The following is a 20,414-nucleotide window of genomic DNA, read 5'->3' as shown; positions in this document are numbered from 1 at the left end:
TGACCAGCACTCATTCGATTATGTCATTATGGCACTGTACTGGAGAAGGAGCACCACTAACTGATGAGACCAATTACAAGTATCTACTGTACATAGAAGTAGTGGATGGGAATTCAGGAAAACATTTCACTATATTTGGGATGGAATTTGGCTAAAAGTGGATAGAGAACCAGAAATTGAGCTGTAATGAAAAGACCAATACCAGTAAAGCATTTCAGATGATGTAAACTGTGTCCTGATATTTTGTTTGATCCATACATTCTCATTTTTGCACATTTAACTGAGCTTCACGTTTTCAGAGGAAGGAAATACTCAGGTTTGAGTCTCACAGTAAACTGCTGCTGTCTGGAAGGTTGCAGTAGAGGCTGTGAGAGAGACAGAGCTTGCTAATGAGCACACTGGGAGACTCTGCCTTGTTGTTTTGTTGAGTGTTATTTCGAAACATTGCAACTGAGAGACAGGGGCGGGAAGTTAACTCAAGCTGTCAAAAAATCTTTCAATCTGGGTTAATTGCTCAGGGAGAGGGAGCCTCATGATCATCATTAGAGATTTTTTTTTCATAACATCCTCACCAATGTACCTGTTACTTAATTTGAGATGGAGAGAATTTTTATTTGTTTACTTGTTTGTATAGTTGCTGCAATCACTGTCTTTAGTTACTTTTCGCTATCTGACCTCCAATGGCCTGCAGCTTGGTGGAAGTTCATCCAAGTACAAATCTAGCTCAGACTGTTCAGTCATGCATCATATCTTAGTCTCTTATTCTTGTTTGAGTAGTCTCCCTCGGCCTTTCTGAAAGACAGTTTGGCAGCATACACTAATGTTGTGGGATACAGGGGGAACAGGAAATAACACTCCTGGCTGAACCTCTAGAAACAAATCACACTTGGCATGCAAATGGACTGTACTTATATAGCGCCTTTCTAGTCTGTGCGACCACTCAAAGCGCTTTACATGACATGTCATATTACCCTTTCACACACATTCATACACTGATGGCAGGGGCTACCACGCAGGGTGCCAACCTGCTCATCAGAGGGATCTAACCATTCATTCACATTCACACACCGTTGGCACAGCAACGGGAGAAATTTGGGGTTAAGTGTCTTGCCCAAGGACACATCGACATGTGGACTGGAGGAGCCAGGAATCGAACCACCAATCTTCCAATTGGAGGACGACCGCTCTACCGCCTGCCCACAGCCGCCCCAAGGCCACATGCGTGGCGTATAAGCTGGTGTGAGGCTGTTCTTGACACAGTAGTATTGGGCGGGAAACAGTTTTTGATGGTGAAAGGCAAGTGTGAAAATGGACAGATCATCCTAGATAATGTAGATTTGATGATTTGATGCCCCTAAATTAAAGCTACCCTTACCTTTGTTACATTTTTACACTTTTTTTGTTTAGGTTAAAATGCTATTAATAAGGTAATGGCACTCTAAAATGTTAGAGGGATCCACCAGGTACAGAAACAAAACATTATTCCATTCTCATAATATTTAGTGAAAACTCCGACCTGCCTGTTTTCCCCTTCCGCATTACGTAATCGTGCACGTACCCCTAGCCGGGGGTACGTGCACGATTTGATTTTTTGGTCAAAATGAAGATACATATAGAGTGACAGACTGGCAGAAAGCAAGGGATGCCATCAAACCCAGGATATCACTCATGAGCCCCTCATTTACCTTAACCCCTCTATTGTTTTTTCTCCTTGGTCATGTTCAGGTATCAGAACGCTGTGATTACGTGTATGTCAATGGGAAGGAGACAAGAGGGAAGAGCAGGGTGATGCTCAACTTTACCTATGGTTTCCTGAGCACCCAGCTGGAGATGAGTGTATGGATGCCCAATCTGCCCCTGCGCATTGATGTGGCCGACCCTGAGCTCAGCCAGATCAAGGGCTGGAGGGTGCCTGTTACAACCGGCAACAGGAGGTAAGGCCTGACATATGGCTGTGCTACTATACCGGACAAGTCTGTTAGTGATACTGCTTTGCCAGATATGGTAACCACTGGGAAAGTTGTTTTCAGCATTTCAAAAAGAACCACTCTCAGTCTATCGTGTAAATCATAAACATTCAATAAACATAAGAATTGACATCAATAAACATTACAATTTCTCTCAAAGTAATATATTAATGTGTTAATGGTGATAAAATAAGTTGTTGCTATTTATGGCACTAATAACAGAAAACCGTTATAAACGTTCTAGAAATGCGCTAGCATAATGCTAACGAGTGCTATAACTGCCGTTTGAATTATATAAATGCCGTCAGATTTACATAAATCAATAAACAGGTTATAGGCAAACAAACAATCAGTGAAACATCAATTGACATAATGTACTTATCATTTAAGGACGCACATTAGGGAAAATAGCGTGTAACACAATAACCGGGCAGGGAGGGAACCATGGCAACAACAAACTTAGGTTCCGCCTTCAGTCCTTTTAACAACATCATATGTGATAACGTTAAGTTTGACTGTATTTGTTGTAACATTACAGTTACCGGATCGCGTTTTAACTTTCTGCTGTAACAACCCGTCCACTCACGTTATTATGTGTGTGTGCATGTGCATTGTCTTGGTGATTAATATTGTAGTGCGTGTTCACGGAGGGAGAAGGGGGTGGGACATAGGAGGGAGGAGGGGTCGTTGCTGTTCAAGTTTTTTCAATGTGCTGTGTGAAATGCAAGAAAGGTAAGAGTAGCTTTAAAACCTGACACATTTAGTTCTACACAAATGGATATTTTTGTGTTTGTTTGTTTGTTTTTTACAGTGGCATGTATTTTATATGATTAAAACTGCCCAAAGAGGGGACATGGGACCCCCTTCCAGTGGACCCACCACCCATAGGAGGGGCCAAAGGGGTCGGGTGCGACGCGAGCTGGGCAGCAGCCGAAGGTGGGGACCCTGGCACTCCTCAGCCCCCCTAGTAAGGTCTATTCGGGGGTACTGCAGAGGAGGGTCCATCGGATAGTAGAACCTCGGATTCAGGAGGAGCAATGTGGTTTTCGTCCGAATCGTGGAACTGTGGACCAGCTCTACACCCTCTGCAGGATCCTTGAGGGTGCATGGGAGTTTGCCCAACCAGTCCACATGTGTTTTGTGGACTTGGAGAAGGCATTCGACCGTGTTCCTCGGGGAGTCCTGTGGGGGGTTCTCCGGGAGTACGGGGTATCGGACCCCCTGATATGGGCCATCCGTTCCCTGTATGACCGGTGTCAGAGCTCGGTCCGCATAGCTGGTAATAAGTCAGACTTGTTTCCATTGAGGGTTGGACTCCGCCAGGGCTGCCCTTTGTCACCGATCCTGTTCATAATCTTTATGGATGGGATTTCTAGGCGCAGCCAGGGCGTTGAGGGGTTCCGGTTTGGTGACCTCAGGATTGGGTCACTGCTTTTTGTAGATGATGTGGTCCTGTTGGCTTCATCAGACCGTGACCTCCAACTCTCACTGGATCGGTTCGACAAGTGTGAAGTGGCCGGGATGAGAATCAGCACCTCCAAATCCGAGTCCATGGTCCTCAGGCGGGAAAGCGTGGAATGCACACTCTGGGGGTCGGGGATGAGATTCTGCCCCAAGTGGAAGAGTTCAAGTACCTTGGGGTCTTGTTCACGAGTGACAGAAGGATGGAGCGGGAGATTGACAGGCGGATCGGTGCAGCATCTGCAGCATTGCGGGCTCTGCACAGATCCATCGTGGTGAGCTGAGCCGAAAGGCAAAGCTCTCGATTTACCAGTCGATCTTTGTTCCTACCCTCACCTATGGTCATGAGCTTTGGGTAGTGACCAAAAGAACAAGATCGCAGGTACAAGCCGAAATGAGCTTCCTCCGTAGGGTGGCTGGGCTCTCCCTTAGGCACCTACTGGAGAGACTATGTCTCTCGGCTGGCCTGGGAACGCCTCGGGATCCCCCGGGAAGAGCTGGACGAAGTGGCTGGGGAGAGGGAAGTCTGGTCTTACCTGCTTAGGCTGCTGCCCCCGCGACCCGACCCCGGATAAGCAGTACGAAGACGGATATTAAAAAGATATTCAGAAGGTGACTCAGTTGTTAGATAAATGTAGTACAGTAAAATTTGTATTTTTTCCCTCTAAGGAGTTAAGTAAAGTACAAATACCTCAAAGTGTACTTGAGTAGTTTTCCGCAATTGGTCTATAGTCAATGTGTGTATTAAGAAACACTCATTTTGCTTTTCACATAGAAAAACAGAAATTCATTGAATGGGAAGCACTGCTATAACACACCATACATCAGTTAATCAATTACTGTCACTGCTTTTTTAAATTCATTTTAAAATGTTCACTTTTTAAAATGTATTTTCCTCAGGGGTAACATTTATTTCACCTTTAGTTCACAGATGAGGGTGCAGCTTAATTTGTTTTCTGTGTCATATGTGGTTCTTGTTACACTATTATTGTGTTGTATTTGTCTCTGCAGTGTGCTACTGTCACAGAATATGCTGTAACATACTGTAACCCTGACATGAAATGAGCAGCACACAGAAGCAGAAATCTTCCAAGGACCTGTTAGCAGCGTTTTTCTTAAACTTCCTGTAGGTTAGATACAGTATTTCAAAGAGGCTCTAAGCAGATTTGCAAGTTTTACTGGTGTTTATGATGACTGGCGAGTATGTATTCAGTGTGGCAGGGATGGTCTCTCAAGAGTGATGGCAGCAGCATAGAGGATGCACTCACCAGGCCTGAGACTTCCTCCTGGGTACGCTCTGTCTCGTCCACTTGGAGTGAGGGGTCAGGTGGTAGATGAGCTGGCGGCAGATCTTGTTGGTGGACTTGACGGAATCAATCTCCTGCAGCACAGACAAAGGACAAATGGGTGGGTGGCTGAAAATTAAGATATATTGCTCCCCCTCCTTAATTATCACCACTGAGGTGCCATTGAGCAAGGCCCAAGCCCCAGCTGCTCCAGTTCAGTGGCTCAGACTGTGGTTGTACTGTGCAGCCTCCAGGTATGAATGTGTAACTGTGTCAATGTCATCAGGGCTTTCCTGTATAAATAAGGGTAAAAATGGACAGCAAGAAAATCCTCATCATACAACAAATTAAAAACCCACAGTAGCTGTTCATGAATAATTGCAACTAAACCATCATGCATTTAAAGAATCATTGGGAGCAAAACCATAATAATAATAATAATAATAATAATAATGATAATGAAGAGTTATCTTCACATAAAAGTCACAATCTCTGATCTCTGTTTCTTTATTCCTGCACAAATGAAATTACATTTGTATTGATCTTCCCACGGTCACAAAACGTTTCTTTCTTGTCCTTTGAATACATCTCCTTCAAACATTTTCTGCATCGAAACATTCATTTTGTTTCCCTTTTGCCTCCCTCTTCTTCAACGCCTTTCCTCCTCCTCTTTGCCTTCTCTTTTCTCTCTCCCGTCCTCCGTCAAAGACTTTAAATGGAATGAGTTGTGCTGAGCAGAGTAAATCTAATTAATGGTACAACACGAAAACAAGAAAGAGGCAATGTGGCGAGAGAGAAAAAAAAGACGGGCAATTTACCTTAAGGCGATTAACCATTCCCGCTGCCACTTCTTTTCTTGGGTGACAAACAAACATGCCTCATACTTCAAAACATTCAGTGCTGCTGTTTCAGTCTCTCGGATGACTGAACACGGCGTTACAGCGGTGCATACTGATTCATAATGTGAATGTATTCTCAGGAAATGTGAATCTGTGGCCTGGAAGAATCAACAAGGTCACTAAATAAGCAACACTGTTAACTCTATAATAAAAGGCCTGTAAACTGGATCTAAACATATATTAAACTAACTGAAACCGATTCAAAATATGCACTTAGCTTACAACTGATGATCTTTCTTGTCTTCAATATGTCCCTGAATATATAATCTAAATAAATCTCAGTGTGGTGGAAATTATTGGCTACAGAAGCAGCTGCCAGGCCTTAAAATCAGCACACTGCCTCTCTAAATCCTCGTCACGTCTGACACAGTACTCTGCCACGGGTCACCAGTCAGTTAGGAGAACATCGCTGCCACCTCCTCACTTTCCTTTTCTTCCTCCTGGGCTTTCCTCGCCAAAGCAAACAGCGATAAGATTAGAGTTTCTTGAAGATGATTATCATCTGGACTCTGGTAAGTAAAAAACTAGACCACAGTGAATTTATCTTAAGGCTACCCCTCTTTGCTTAAAACAGATAAGACTTCAGATAACTGTAATGTCTGCTGGGGTCTGTGTTTTACAGCCACTGAGCTGCTTCTTCAGTGTCTTTGCTTTCATACAAGAGTTTGAAATGCAATTTGAATTCTAATATCTCTGATTTATATGCCATGTCACAAGAAGATAAATCTGAGCTTAATCCACATTTATAACTGACGAGTTTCTCTTAATGATGGAAAAACCAGCATGTACAGCATCACTGGAAATGACAGCTTGCTATATTGCTGAATTTACAGATGTTATTGAAACAAAAGGCTTTTATAGTATAAAAAAAGCATTAACATATTACATCTAACTGTTTAACATTAATAATTTTTAATAATAGCTGGAGTTGTTCTGACACTTTTGTTTTTGGACTGCATCTTTACAGACAGTGAGGGGTGTCTGTAACCTGGGAGACTGCAGACTTCACAGTAGTGGACTCTGGCAGCACCAGGTCCTCCAGTTTGATCCATTTGGCCACCTGCCAGTGCCACCTGTCAAAGCCCTAAAGGTACCCTCACTTTAAGTGCCAAAGTCAAACCGATCCATGAGCTTCTGTTAACTGACGCCACAAGACCTTTTCACCTCAGTATGATGACCACTGAGGTGTAAAGGTCTGCCCACGCTTTCCAATAGGAAGAAAGTTGATAATCTCACACACCTGCAGGTCCTGGAGCACAGCTGCTGTCCGTTTGCTGCTGGGCTGAAAGAGCACATGAGCAGCAGGGAAGACACTGAGCCAGTGCCTGCCTATAACCTCTCTAACACCCATAAAGATAAGGCAGGCATCCCCTTTGTAGATGGGACTGTGGGCTAATTATTATTTAACCATCCAAATTGACCTTCTAATGGAGCTTTTCCACATGTTAATGAATGGTGAGAGACACTTCCCAGCATGCACACAATGCACTGTAAACTGTGGCTGAAAATGTCTACTAGTTCCCATAAAGACCTGTTCAAATGTAAGTACTTATCTTAAAATGATCACCCACCCAACAAAGTCACATCAGTTGCAACATCTTCACTCAATGCAATTTATAGTTATTACTATGGTAACAATGGATATATTGAAGTTTCGCAATGATTAATTAAACGTCATCATTACTATATTTCTAACACAGTGAAGATTGCTTGCATGTTGTAGCATTGGTTGTCAAGGTCCAGCCTGCTCTTTGCAACACCTTGGTGTCCACTGTGATTCATGCACCACGTGTGCTTTAATTCTTTATTTTGCTTTAGTATTACTAAATATTGTCATTCAGTTTTTCCAATTTATAATTGTACATACTGTAATTCCTGCCAACTTTATATATATGGCATCTATTACATGTTTGTCTTCTCCTTTTTTATTTCCATTAAAGAGATTTTTTAAGGACGTTCAATATCCCTTGTGACTTTGGCCTATCTAAATAAAACAACTTTCTGTAAAAATGATCCAGGTAAACACATTTTAGAGACACCAGGATGTGTGTAGTATTTTACTAATGGCTAAAACACCTAAAATATAATTCTCCATGCACCTATATAGCTTCTGTTGTTGTGCTTCTTCAAAACAAACTGACAGTTTATTGTTGCCACAACAGCATGACAACGAATATGACACATGCACTTAGTCATGGCTAATAAATGCGGACATGCTCCAGCTTGCCTCTGTTCTACTCCTTGTGTTTTTAATTAATGTGAAGTCTGTTGTGTTTTCAATAAAGCTGCTTTTTCATTATTCCTAAATGAATGCACCTGTTAAATGAATTCAATGATTATTATTGTTCTGTTTTCTTACCCTTTTTGGACACTGCAGGTCCCGGGCCAGACTGAGAAGCAGCTCATGTGAAATGGGGTCCACCAGGTTGAGAAAAGCTGCATTCTTGTACAAAATGTCATTGAGCGATGTTCCCTGGAGACCCAAGTCCTGAGAAGGAAGAAGAGAGAAGAAAGTGACTCTTACTAAAGCTAACATGTTGTGCAGAAATTCAGATATGAACTTGATTAAAGCAGCCATGTCTGAGACACACTTAATTTAATATTCCAGTGATATCTCATAGATAGTTAAATGAAAATAGATTGTCAATGTTCATGAGCTTTGTTCATCATTTCCTTTCATCTTGCCCTCTTTTCATGCTGAGAGCTGATAAGGTTTTGTCATCGGAGCTATGTGACACTCAATGCAGTTGATTAGGGGTGTGTCCAGTGGTGTCTGTGTAGATATATGTGTGTGTGTGTATGTGAGGGAAGGTGAGGGTAAAGTTTAAGTACAGTAAGATAAAAGTAAGGTGGGCTTTTCTCGAAGTGCCTCATTTATTCAAATATTACTGAAGAATGTCTCATTGCTCTTATCACATTCGTAGGTTTCTGTTCTCATATTGCCCCAGGAGTCTTTATATCATTATCACAAAACATTGAAACCATCTGAAGAAAGTACGTTTTTGATTCTAGTAAAATGCACTTTTGTTTTCTGACTTCAGTCTTCATCATTCATTTTCTGAAACAATCCATTTATTTCTCAGTCAGTTCAGTTAAGCTCTGCGAGCAAATGTGATTTCTTCAGAAAGATACACTCACAGAGTGATTGAAGTCATTCGTTTGCAGAAGGAATCGGATGGGCTCAAGATAGCAAATATACAGCTAATTCAGGTTGCTAACATTTAGTTTCAATTATTCAACAACATTGGTCTTGGACTGCAATACAGAAATATTACATTATCTAGATTGATTGATTATATGTATTATATGCTTAGGTTTTCATTTAACGTTACTGCGCACACACATTGCTTGAATAGAGGACTGCTACAGGGACACACTGCAGTTATGTGTGTGTGTGCCTATAAACGTTGGTCCTTGTTTCAGTTCAGTGAGTGGGAATGTGCAGTTGGAGCTCTGAACAATTCAGTGAATTCATCTTTTGATCAAATCTTTTTAAAGAACTGATTCTAATGATTCATTGAACTAAAAAGTAGCTCAGAATGGACAAACCAAACACCACTTCATTTTATTTTCAATCCCCAGTGACAAATGACATTTGTATCATCTTCAGGCTGTTTTGATTTGCAGTGACAATGTAAATACAAAAAAGCTTTATCTTCAGGTAATGCTTCCAGTGCTGACATGTCATTAGCAGCCAGTGTTGAGACCTATTGTTTTCAGATACATCAAATAGCCCCACCAGTATGTGATAGATCCTGAACACATACACACACAAGAAACGCATCAAGAGAAGGCAGGAAAGGCAAAAAAACTGCTCAGACGGAAGAAAATGATCAAAAAATAAAAGGTTGAGAGAAAAAGGAAATGAATTAAAACTGCTGCTACAAAAACATGTTTCACTCATCCTCTTATTTACAGTGGTGACACTGTTTTAAAACTGCACGACTCCAAGTTGTGGAGCTGATTACTAAATACTGTCAGCTCTATATAGGCTGAAAAGATTTTCAAGTAGCAGGCTGGAGGCTGAAACTGTGTAAAACATGCTCTATACGCTCTGACAGCCCTAACACTTGGGGGCTCAGAGGAAGCAAAAAGGAAAACTCCTATCAGCATTTTCTCCTCCTCCAGCTTTTGAGTTGATTTATTACAGTGGAGCTCTGTGGGATTCCCTGATGCTGGTCTCTCCTCTGGACCAGCTCTCCCTTCAATAAACCTCACTTAGTGCAGACTGTGGGTACCACATGTGTCCATAAATGGAAGCACAGAGGAATTGGAAGCTTATTTCATGATATTGATGGTGTGTATTAATCATGTGGTGCAGCTGCAGCATCAGATGTGTTTTTGTGCAGCTTTGTGGGGGATTCACAGCTAAAACTAACCATATTATTTAAAAATACACATAGATAGATCTGATCCTGTGGATTAATTTGACTGATTATTCATAAAAGCATGAAATGTTTTCCTATTTGTTCTTGACAGGATCTCTCTGTTTCACATGTGCCTTCAGATCTGACTATAAACGTCCTTGTGAAAGCTGCATATCTAATCTAACGTCTGCCTCGTCACAAGACGTCTGAATAAAGCAATGAGCTCCCAATCACAGAGCATCATCCCACACATGCAGTTCATTAGAATCCAATTAAATATATTGCAGAGTGAGACAAATCCAGTCCTTAAGACACCCCTCTGCTTCAGTGTAAGAAACCGTCACAGTTTTAGATGATTGACCTTCCAACTCCTGTTTTGTTTACTTTGTTGAACTGAAGCACAGTCAGTTCTTTGATATGATGGTGTGACCCTTTATGTAATCACACCAAAATCTGATGTATAAAGTCAGAACTGCATGGATGTCACATGCAGAAGTAAAGTAGGATAAATTCAGCTTACACTGAGTATTGTGTACTTGAAAACTGTATTTTGCTCACGTCTGTTAATCTTGCTACAGTCTCATAAGTAATCTCAAAGGCAAATGTTCTGTGCACGTTGTACTCCCCTCCAACTTTCCAATCTAAATAAATCCTTATTCGATTCAAATATAATTCACCACCCACAAAGTTAGTCCCCCATGTTTTTTGAGATTTACAAATGGACACTTAACTCCAGTACATTCATTTTCATAATATTTATCTAATATTATACTGCAGCTACAGGGCACATGCACCTAGAGCAAAGAACTTGACCTTCTACAATAATAAAATAAATAAAATATTCTCACATTTTCAAATGATCACGCCAAAAGCTTGTCTTATTTGAATAAACATTTGCTTTTTCCTTTGTTGCCAGGAATCGGATGAGTAGATCACACTACAGGCAGATGTGACTCTCACACCGACACATCCTCACAAGAAAACTAGTAAGAGTATTAAGTTTGGGTCTGTGTAAGGCATTTAATATTATTTAATTTTAGTTTTCATTTTAATATCATTTTTTGATAGCAGACAGAGAGGGAGAGAGAAAATGTGGAGAAAGAGTGAAATGAAAGAGATGAAATGTGACAATGGTGGCTAATAGTCTCCAGCCCACTTGGCAATAATGGACGCATTTATGAGAATTTAAAAGACAACAGTATGAGGATGCATGCATTTATACATGTAGCTTACTGTTTAGACAGCATTACGAAATTTAAATAAAAAAAATCCTTTAAATAATAAATCCTTTGCTTTTAAACCCCATCCCTAGATCTAACAAAACATGTGTAAAAGGCACCGAAATCTGATAAGAAGGGATTTAAAATGGAATAAAAAGAACAAATAAAATGTGTGTTATGACAGCTAGCCTTAGACTTCATACACAACACAGATTGCTTTAAATCAGTGTCTTCTCCATCACTGCACATTGGTTACTCAGTGTGCATGCTGTCGAGCATAATTGATATGAGTATCAGCTGATTCTTTGTTTACTAATGAATATCTAGAAGATCCCAAACTAATTAACTTAATGGCCCATAAGGCAGATCTGCAATAGAGATACAGAGAGGGGGCTGGTGTTATTGGTTCCTCTTTGTAATGACTTCCTCTATGTGAAAGAAACATGTTCCAGCATCAATCATCTCAAGGTGATTATCTCCAAATTCATCCTTCCCTGAGAGGAAAAGCTGCTTTACTGCTGGAGAACAACAACAGGAGACCTGCTGCCAGTTTTTTTTTTTTTTTTTTTAACCAATCTTAAAGTATTATTAGTCAGGCACTTGGCTTCAGCCCCAACAACATACAACAGCAATCTGGCTTCACCTCAGTGAGTACTGGAGAGAGTGTTCGTGCTTCGTGAGCAGTTTAAATGCAGAGCTATGGAGAAATCTGCCTGTGCTCATGACTAACAAACGTATATGTTGAACTTCAAAATCTTTTCTCTTCTGATAGGCTAGGACTGAACTGCTTTAATAAATCTGTACAGACTCACTCATAGGAAGCTGTGCATGAGTCACATCCCTGCACCTTCATGCAAATATGAATAAGAAGCTTTACAAATATGTTTAAATTCATCCTTCATCTATTATATCCTCGGTTTCTAGTGCAGAGTAGAAGGGATACCTGACTTTTCAGGCACCCATACTGTAGCTTCTCTTCAGTACTGTTGCCTGCTTTAATCCAAACACATCTGTATAATTTATTCTACAGCATGGTACAGATGGGCAGGGAGTTTTCATGACAGGGGGGCTCTCTTGATCAGAACTGCTTTTGTCTGAACTTCCACACTGTTCTCCTTTGATCAATGTGCAGCAACCAGAAGGCAGCTGCAAGCTCAAACTGAGCTCTAAAAACTACTTATTTTTTTCTTTATGTTAAGATAAATCTTCAGAAAGTGAGAGTAAAACTGTGGAAAGCGTTACACAAGAATATATAACAGATAAGACATAAACCATACATATAGTTTGGAGCTATGAAGCTGACAACAAAGAGATGTTTATGCAATTCTGTGCAAAAAAGGAGAGATTAGAGCTATTTAACTATGCCATATTCGAGCACTGAGTTAAGAATTCAATATATTCAATATTCTTTTTTATGTACGAATATTTGAAACCTCCTGCACAGGCAGAAAAAGAGAATAGCTGTAGCTTGATATTAATTTAGGTTTCAAGATTTTCTTTTAACCCTTTTGTACCCTTAACCAGGGAAGGATTTGTTAGCAAGAGTCTAACTGACTATAGGCCAGTTTGTTGAGTTTACATTCAATTTAATCTTAATTGTCTCTGTAATTGTTTGACCAACAGCCCAACACCCAAAGACCCGGAGAAAAGCTGAAAATCCTCTCACCACTTGACAAATGGCTGAAACGATAGATTGATAATCAAAATACTTGCTGCTTCACTTATTGTTGCAGCTCTAGTCATTCAATTGCCAAGTTTACAAAGACTTCTTTTTGAATGGTTTTTGGTATGTTTTAAATAGCTATGATGTGCCATATAATGCGTTCAGTGTTCTGTGCTGTTTGGAGCTGATTGAATATTCAGAACATGAACTCCCTGGCTCCATGACCGTTCCCTTTCAGACAAAACAGGTGGTTGATTCAGACCAGCATCTCGTCTGATTCAACCTCATTATGCTCTATACTTTTCTCCTCAGGAATAATAAAAGAAGGCAACAGAGTCCTGCGTCTTTGGCATGACCTTTAAAGCAAGAGTTCACAGGCCACATTCATGAGAAGTTATAGTAGATGATTAAAGGACTTTAACTTATTTCTCATAATGATTAACACACTGACACCTGATACAGTCAATGGTGACTATGATCGCTAGTATTGCTAAATCATTAAATGAATGTTCTGTTTTTATTGCAGTAGGCATGACTTTGCACATTGCATGACAGATGTATTGTATTGAGTGATGCTGTAGTGTTGTTTGTCCTACAGATAGGCTTATCTTTTGAGCAGCCTTGGAAATAAAACTTTTTGCTCATACAAACAAAACAATGAAAATCATCATTTGAAATCATGTGTTGTCCTCTAACAGTAAAGTTTCAAGTGTGAATTAAGCACAAACTGCCAAAATCACTTGAATCATTTCCTACCTACCTTTCTCAGCAGTTTGAGCACTTCAGCTGCTTGCTCCATCTTCTGCTCCCGGAGAAGCCTCTGGATTTCCCGGATCCAAGCCACCCGCCTGACATAGGGGCTGGGGTTGTTTTTGCGCAGCATCCCTGGAAGCTTGTCGGACTTGAGCATCAAGGAGGTAAACAAGAAGTCCCCGCCGCCTCTGCTGCCACTTCTCTCGCTCTCTGCGGGCATGTCATTTCTCTGGCGTCTTCTCTTGGACAATTTACTGTCAAAATCAAGACTTCTCTGCCTGGTCAACTTAGAACCCATCACTCCTGTGAGGATGTGTCGGTGAGATTGGTGATGGTCGTGGTAAGAGGGATTTTATAACATGCAGCCAAAACATCACACATAACTTGCAGCCAGATGTGCCGAAATAAATCTACAACCAATAAAATGCTCTTTAAAAGTTTCGAGGATACTCAGGACAGTAAAAGCATCACTGGTGTATATTTGCGCCCATCTCTCGCCGTCGTACCCTGCTTTCATGAGTCCATGCACTCACTGTCTGAGCACTCGGGCATCCTTTGCTTTACTCACAGCTCTTGCGCTCTTCAGCCAATCACATCGCTATTCTCCGCACAGACCGAGACCCATGTAGAAGCAGGTTTCAGCTCAGTTCTCTAGCTTGACTCCACATCACAACACCCAGTTTGTTTATTTGACACGTTTTCACTGTCAGTCAGAGAAAAGTCAGAGAAAAACTGACTTGTGTAATCCTGTGTATTTCTGAGGTCTTACGTAACGATTTCAGACTCTAGTAATCTGGTAATGCACTAGATAGATACAGTAGATAGATAGACAGATAGATAGATAGATAGATAGATAGATAGATATATATTAAAAGAAAATAGAAGAGAAAATTAGTGTTATGGCCTTTTTATCTTCTTTTTTTTACAAGGGTAGTAGCCTACTTATTTCAGAGGTGTTGCATTGATTTGGATTACATTTTAAAGATGTTTTGGGAGAAGTGGACTGAAAGGTTCACTTCCTCCTTATTTCGATTCAATGTCATTTTAAATGTATGTATGGCCAAGTACTGTATATGTTGGTGAAATTATTATTTTTTTTAAAGTGAATGTATCAGGAGAGACAAGTGAATGAAGTAAAAATAATTTTGTTTATTGTACAAATGATGATTAAGTGTTAATAATCGTTTGTGCTTGGACTTTACAGGGAGATTTTGAATTGAAAGACTTCTGAGCAGCAGCAAGGTAGATCCCCTCCATAGGGTCTGGACACTGGTGGCTGCTGCTGATTCCTGCTGAGACTAAAGAAAGATACACATATTTAAAAAGACATCTGCAGCGCGCAGGTGGTTGAGTGGTTAGAGGCATGCCATGCAGCTGACCCTGGTTCGAATCCCGATCGGAGGTCCTTTGCTGCATGTCAGCCCTCCCTCCCCCCCTTTCCTGTCGGTCTACTGCTAAATAAAGCCGTCTATGCCAACAAAATCTTACAAACAAAAAGACATCTGCAATTTGATAGACCTACAATGAAGGTGGATCACTGTGCTATTGCTTAGATGTGACCAGGTGATGTGAACACCTGCTGCTTATTTGATGCCCAGGGAAATAACAGCCAGGAAATTACACTGCCTGACCAAAAAAAAGGTCACACACTAATATTCCGTTGGACCGCTTTTAACTTTGATTACGGCACGCATTCACTGTGGCATTGTTTCTATAAGCTTCTGCAATGTCACAAGATTTATTGCATTCATTTTTCACCAAGATCTTATATTGATGATGGGAGAGTCGAACCACTGCACAAAGCCTTCACCAGCACATCTCAAAGATTCTCAATGGGGTGAAGGTCTGGACTCTGCGGTGGCCAATCCATGTGTGAAAATGAAGTCTCATGCTCCCTGAACCACTCTTTCACTATTTGAGCCCGATGAATCCTGGCATTGTTATCTTGGAATATGCCCGTACCATCAGGGAAGAAAAAATCCATTGATGGAATAACCTGGTCATTCAGTATATTCAGGTAGTCAGCTGACCTCATTCTTTGGGCGCATAATGTTGCTAAACCTAGACCTGACCAACTGCAGCAACCCCAGATCATAGCACTGCCCCCACAGGCTTGTACAGTAGGCACCAGGCATGATGGGTGCATCACTTCATCTGCCTCTCTTCTTACCCTGATTCGCCCATCACTCTGGAACAGGGTCAATCTGGACTCATCAGACCACATGACCTTCTTCCATTGCTCCAGAGTCCAATCTTTATGCTCCCTAGCAAATTGAAGCCTTTTTTTCCGATTAGCTGCACAGTTGTTCAGTCCCAATCCCTTGAGTTCCCTTCACATTGTGCTTGTGGAAATGCTCTTACTTTCACTATTAAACAAAGCCCTGAGTTCTACTGTTGTTTTTCTACAATTTGATTTCACCAAATGTTTGAGTTTGGTGAAACGTTTGGTGAAATCAAATCGTAGAAAAACAACAGTAGAACTCAGGGCTATGTTTAATACGGGCATGCATGGGCATATCCCAAGATGACAATGATTCATCAGGCTTAAATTGTGGAAGAGTGGTTCAGGGAGCATTTCAGAAGCTTATTGAAACAATGCCACAGTGAATGTGTGCCGTAATTAAAACTAAAGGCTGTCCAACGAAAAATTTGAGTGTGTGACCTTTTTTTTGGTGCTGATATTTGGAGAGTTTAAGCAACATTTACAGGTTAGGAGCTGTAGGCGCTGGCTGTTGAGTAGCCTAACAAAACACAAACACAACACAGCTGAAATTGTGAAATAGTCTGAACCTAAAAACATCCATCAGCTGTGTGTGGACTGTGTGAGTTGTACTTTTGGAAGTCCATTAAATCAGGAACAGTATTGATCACACTGAGAAAGATGGGCCGATAGAAAGCTTCAGTCAAATACTGAAAAACATGACCTTCACATATGAGTAGTAGAGAGGCTTTCTCTATTTAAGTAAAGTCATATTTAAAGAGCAACTTAAACAGCAGCTAAACTTCATGTTACATGTCACCTGGGTTGTATTACTTAAAACTGTTATTCAGTATCCTTTGGTGCATTAGCAGTATGATAAAAATGCATTGTTTCAGCATCAAATTACTGTGTCAAGATGAAATCAGAAACTAGTGAGAATAAGAAAGTGGAGGCAGGCAGAGAGAAAGAGACAGAACAACAGGGGGAGATCAACTGTGACAGACTTGCTCATCTGGTTGTCCTCGAATCTGGCAGCAAAGTTAGCCAGCTGCAGGAGGGAGCCCAGCACCTGTAGATTTTAAAGAGTAACTCCCATAAAAATTAATGACCAGCATAAAGACTTCAATCAGAGCTGGTATGAGTTATGCACCTGGCTGACATATTCAACTTTTTTTGTCTCCTATGATTCCTGTCTGTGTTGCTTTATTGTCGAGGTGTAAGTTGTGGCATTTTTCATCATTTTCAGGGTTTTTCAGGGTTTCAGATATACAAAGTCGTCTATTTCTGAAGTTATTGTCTACTTTAGAGGTGGTTGTAGTATGCATATACTTTAATTTGACTTTCAAATACAGCATTTCAGCACTCAGTCTTGATAATTCATATATTTAAATTCCATAGCAATATAATCCCTCGACTATCCTGATGCCTATGAACTCTAGATTGATTGATTGATTGATTGATTGATTGCCTTTGACATACTAATAATAGATATCCCGCCATAATCTGTATAACATAACCTGCCTAAGCTTGATTTGTACATTAATTCATGACACCAAAAGGTATTGGGAAAAGTTCTTTGAGGCATAGAAATGTCAGTAGAGGGCTGGACCACATTTACTGTCAGTGATGTATTGTGTCAACCCACTCAAAACATGGAGTGAACCTTTGGGTTCCCAGCTTAAATGCAAAGCTATAGAGGCAGTATTGACAGAAAAGCAATAGAGTTGTCCCACAGGGCCTGGTACAGCCCCATCATGCTGCTACTAAAGCTTGTTGACTTATATGGCTTCTGTCTGGATTTCAGGATTTCATTGTCCACTTCATTCTCAGGGCAGCTGATCTCTTGGATTGTTTAGGTTCTTGTTTTTCTCCAGAATGGATTTGAACAGGTAGCCGATTCCCTTATTACCAGAGTCTACAGAAAAAAAACAGCATACTGCACACATAAAGGTTTGTAGCAATTTTCTGTATTTTCTTTTGGATTATACCAGTCCTGGTATTTGCCTTGTCCTACCAGAATGCTAGAATTACTGCAATGACTGCTCACATAACACCGAGGGGTTTGCACTCCATACATGCAGATCACAAGGTGCTAGTGTCCATTTTCAGAAATGATTGTCACTCACAAATGTGTGAGTCCGCTACAGCTCTCCTAAATGCTCATGCATGGGTCACAAGTATGGTGCTTCTTAACATGTATCAAAATTAACGTGAGAGAAAATGAGCTCATGTTGCAAATTTGGTTAAACTGGACCCCTGTCTGAACGGGATGTGAGATGCTTCATGGGGAGGCTGGATATGATCACTTACTTAGCACAGAAGAACAGCCTTAACTGATCTTATTCATAAGAGTGCTTCAGATCAAGTCCAGTAAACAGAGAGGCACAAGAGGATGTCTGAGAAGTTTAAGAACCTCTATAGAGTATATCATACATCTAACCTGCAGTCTCTCCCTTCCCTTACTGACAGATACACTGAAGTCTTGGATATTTTCGTACAGGAGATGTCAGAGTTGACAGCCAGAAGCACACTCCAGAAGCAGACGCACAGCATGGTGGAGAAGGAATATTTCATGATCTTTAATGTTATCTCCCATGTTGCTCATTCTCCCTCTATTCTGCACAGTGTAACTCTGTGGTTTCTGACTTTATTGAACATCTAAATTCAATTAATCGAAGGTCTGGAATGAGAATAGTTGTGGTTCACTTACAGTAGTCACACATTCATAGGAATTGATTTATAGACCAGCGTAGCTTGTTGATTGTTGAAACATAAATGGATGTATCCTATATTATTAGACAGTGCTATGCATTCTTTATATGTCCAAAGTAGTGAAGAGAAGGCAAAGAATAACAGCAAGAGGGAGAGAAAGGTAAACATTGCAATACATATGTTAAAGCTTTTTCACATTATACAAACAACTGTGGATATCTTCTATTCTAAGAAAGAAATTATGAGTAAAATGCAAAGTGCAGCTACTGGTTGAGCAGAAAGTAAATAATTAAGTGAGAGTTTATTTAATACAGCACCTTTCACTTTGCAGGTCACAAAGTGGTTCACAAGACTGAAATTGTTAAGAAATAAGACCAAAAAAGACAATATACAACACAATCAAACATACAAACATAAAAAATAAGCATAAACAATACAAACAGTAGACTCTATAAGGTGAGCAAGGTCATTGTGAATAAATGGTCTTTAGTTTTTTTTAAAGGTGTCAGTAGAGACCACTTCAAAGGCCTGATCACCTTTTGTTTTCAGTAGACCATGAAGGACAACCAGTAAGCTCTGCTCAGAAGACCTAAGTGACCTATTAGTGATATAAAGATGGAGCAGGTCAGAGATGTATACAGGTGCCTGGCCATGCAGGGCTCTATATGTTAAAATAAGAACCTTAAATGAATTGTAAACTTGATGGGAAGCCAATGTAAATACAATAAGATGGCATGTGATTCCAGTTGTCCTGCTGGTTCTGGCCAACCGCCTTGTACTAGCATTCTGGACCGTTAGATGGTCTACAACTGCAGTTGTCCAGCTGGGATGATATAAAAGCATGGATAATAAATTATTGCTCAGATTGAGATACAGCAGACAGACAGGTTAATTATTTGATATGTTGATCAAAGTGCATAGTCTGATCAAATTTAACACAGAGAATTCTAAGATTAATCTGTACAGCTGAAGAAAGGGACCCAATACAAAAAGTAACCTTGGAGGCTATGCTATCTGAAGCAATGATAAGGACCTCAGTCTTATCTGTATTCAGTTGTAAAAAGTTGTCAGCCATCCAGTCCTTTATGGCAGTCAGACAATTGTGCAAAACATATCAAAGAACAATACTGCTGAATATCATTGCATGTGATAACAGATATATTCAAATTTGATAGTAATATGAATTAAAGTAAGCGTATCAGAGCAAATAGTATAAGACCCAAGACAGAACCCTGGGGCACATCACAGGAAACAGAAGCAGTTTCAGACATAACTAAAAGAAAACTCCTCAAAAGGAAAGATCCACAGAACTTCACAGGTCCACCACATAGAACTAGATGTTCAGTTCAAGATGTATCTTATATAGTATTCTGTGTTCATGTTGTTTTAATTAAAGTATTAAATCAGAGTTCTGTTGTTAATGTTTATGAGGCCAGGTGGAGCCTCAGTAGGAAACTACAGCTGTGTCAGCCTGCTCATATCTAGTCTCATATTTGTGGATTAGAAGATGATAATCCTGAAAGGATAAGCCATAATAACAAAACCATGATTTGTCCTGCATCCCATGGCTATGTATATGTTATTGCTTGAAATGGAGCAATGTAACTAACTATAGATATAGGAATTGGTGCAAATATTCTGAGATGGATAAAGCTCTTGTATACAAGCCCAACTGCTGAAATATTGACCAATAATAATGTTTCGAAACAATTTACTCTCCAACGATCAACCAGACAAGGGTGCCCACTATCGCCTTTGCTATTTGTGTTGGCCATTGAGCCTTTGGCTATGGCCATAAGAACCCATGAAGACATCAAAGGAATAACTATCAGTGGCTATGAACATCACATAGCTTTGTATGCGGATGACGTCATTCCTTTTCTAAC

General features: G+C 40.4%; 1 protein-coding gene across 1 annotated transcript in view; it reads right to left on the bottom strand.

Annotated features, from left to right (window-relative positions):
• Positions 1 to 13,929, bottom strand: part of lrrc75bb (leucine rich repeat containing 75Bb) — a 29,932-nt gene extending 16,003 nt beyond the window's left edge. Inside the window, exons 1-3 of the mRNA XM_053340234.1 lie at positions 13,624 to 13,929; positions 7,973 to 8,101; positions 4,697 to 4,809 (exon numbers count right to left, since the gene is read on the bottom strand). Coding sequence (XP_053196209.1) covers positions 4,697 to 4,809; positions 7,973 to 8,101; positions 13,624 to 13,914 — 533 coding nt within the window. The 5' untranslated portion in view covers positions 13,915 to 13,929. The remainder of the gene's footprint in view (positions 1 to 4,696; positions 4,810 to 7,972; positions 8,102 to 13,623) is intronic.
• Between the last annotated feature and the right edge of the window lie 6,485 nt (positions 13,930 to 20,414).

Source organism: Scomber japonicus, chromosome 19 (genome assembly GCF_027409825.1).
Source record: "Scomber japonicus isolate fScoJap1 chromosome 19, fScoJap1.pri, whole genome shotgun sequence".
Taxonomy (NCBI): domain Eukaryota; kingdom Metazoa; phylum Chordata; class Actinopteri; order Scombriformes; family Scombridae; genus Scomber; species Scomber japonicus.
This window is presented reverse-complemented; position numbering and strand designations above follow the sequence as displayed.